The sequence below is a fragment of the Dipodomys ordii genome, unplaced genomic scaffold (assembly GCF_000151885.1).
Source record: "Dipodomys ordii isolate 6190 unplaced genomic scaffold, Dord_2.0 Scaffold600, whole genome shotgun sequence".
NCBI classification, from domain to species: Eukaryota; Metazoa; Chordata; class Mammalia; order Rodentia; family Heteromyidae; genus Dipodomys; species Dipodomys ordii.
Window position 1 is genome coordinate 13,447 of NW_012267816.1, and position 1,152 is coordinate 14,598.

The 1,152-nt window shown below is 41.1% G+C and overlaps 1 protein-coding gene across 1 annotated transcript in view; it reads right to left on the reverse strand.

Moving 5' to 3' along the window:
• The window catches only part of LOC106001879 (mitochondrial intermediate peptidase-like), a gene marked incomplete at both ends in the record, with an annotated part of 39,513 nt that overhangs the window by 13,031 nt on the left and 25,330 nt on the right, over positions 1 to 1,152 (reverse strand). The window contains 2 exons of the mRNA XM_013036830.1: positions 409 to 469; positions 539 to 606. Coding sequence (XP_012892284.1) covers positions 409 to 469; positions 539 to 606 — 129 coding nt within the window. The remainder of the gene's footprint in view (positions 1 to 408; positions 470 to 538; positions 607 to 1,152) is intronic.

Genomic DNA, 1,152 nt, shown 5'->3' on the forward strand with positions numbered 1-1,152 from the left:
GGCTTTTTTCTTTTTGCTTATGTGGTGCTGAGGAATCGAACCCAGGGCCTCATGCACACAAGGCAAGCGTTCTACCACTGAGCCACCTTCCCAGCCCCCAGTCATTTCAAATTAAGAAGCTGATTTGCACAGATTAGAAGCAGCCCTTACATAAATATGTATTATGTGAATGTACCTGTCTATACATAGACACCATGTACATAACTAATCTATAAAAATGTTACATTTCAAAACAGCATCAGACTCCAGCTCTTAAACTAGAGGCTTCAACACTTTTGATTCACCCAAACCAAACTTCAGAAAGAAGACTCCATAGACCCACCATATCCTAAGTTCTACAAGCAAGAGACAATGATTTCAGGGGGTGGTGTGTTCACATTATAACAACATTCCAACATAGCTACTTACAGAATTTTGAGGATTAAGTTTCATTTTCATTTTTCTCATCATCTCAAAATCTCTTACAGTTCTGTAAGACAGGTTTATGGCTGTTAGGACATTTTTAGTAATTACATTATGAAAGAACTAACTTGTTTACATTTCTTTCCAATATGTATCAACTTTAACTTGTATTGGGAAAGTAAACTCGTGATAATCCAAATTTCTCTAAGGCACCAAGAGACAATGGTATATAAATCAGCATCTAGCACTGAGATCTCCACCTTTCATTTTGTTTTGTTTGGCCAGTACTGGGGTTTGAACTCATGGCCTGGTCCTTAACTTTTCGCTCAAAGTTAGTACTCTACCACTTGAGCTACAGCTCCACTTCTGTGGGTTAATTGGAGATAAGAGTCTCAGGGAATTTCCTAACCTAGCTAGCTTTGAACCTCAATCCTTAGATCTCAGCTGCCTAAATAGCTAGGATTAACAGGTATGAGCTACCAGTCCAGACAGTCTCCACTTTTATTTTATTTTTTTTTATTTTTATTTTTTTGTCGGTCGTGGGGCTTGAACTCTGGGCCTGGGTGCTGTCCCTCAGCTCTTCAGCTCAAGGCGAGCACTCTACCACTTGAGCTATAGCGCCACTTCCGATTTTCTGGTGGTTTATTGGAGATAGGAGTCTCACAGTCTCTCCTGCCCGGGCTGGCTTTGAACCGCGATCCTCAGATCTCAGCCTCCTGAGTAGCTAGGATTACAGGCGTGAGCCACCAG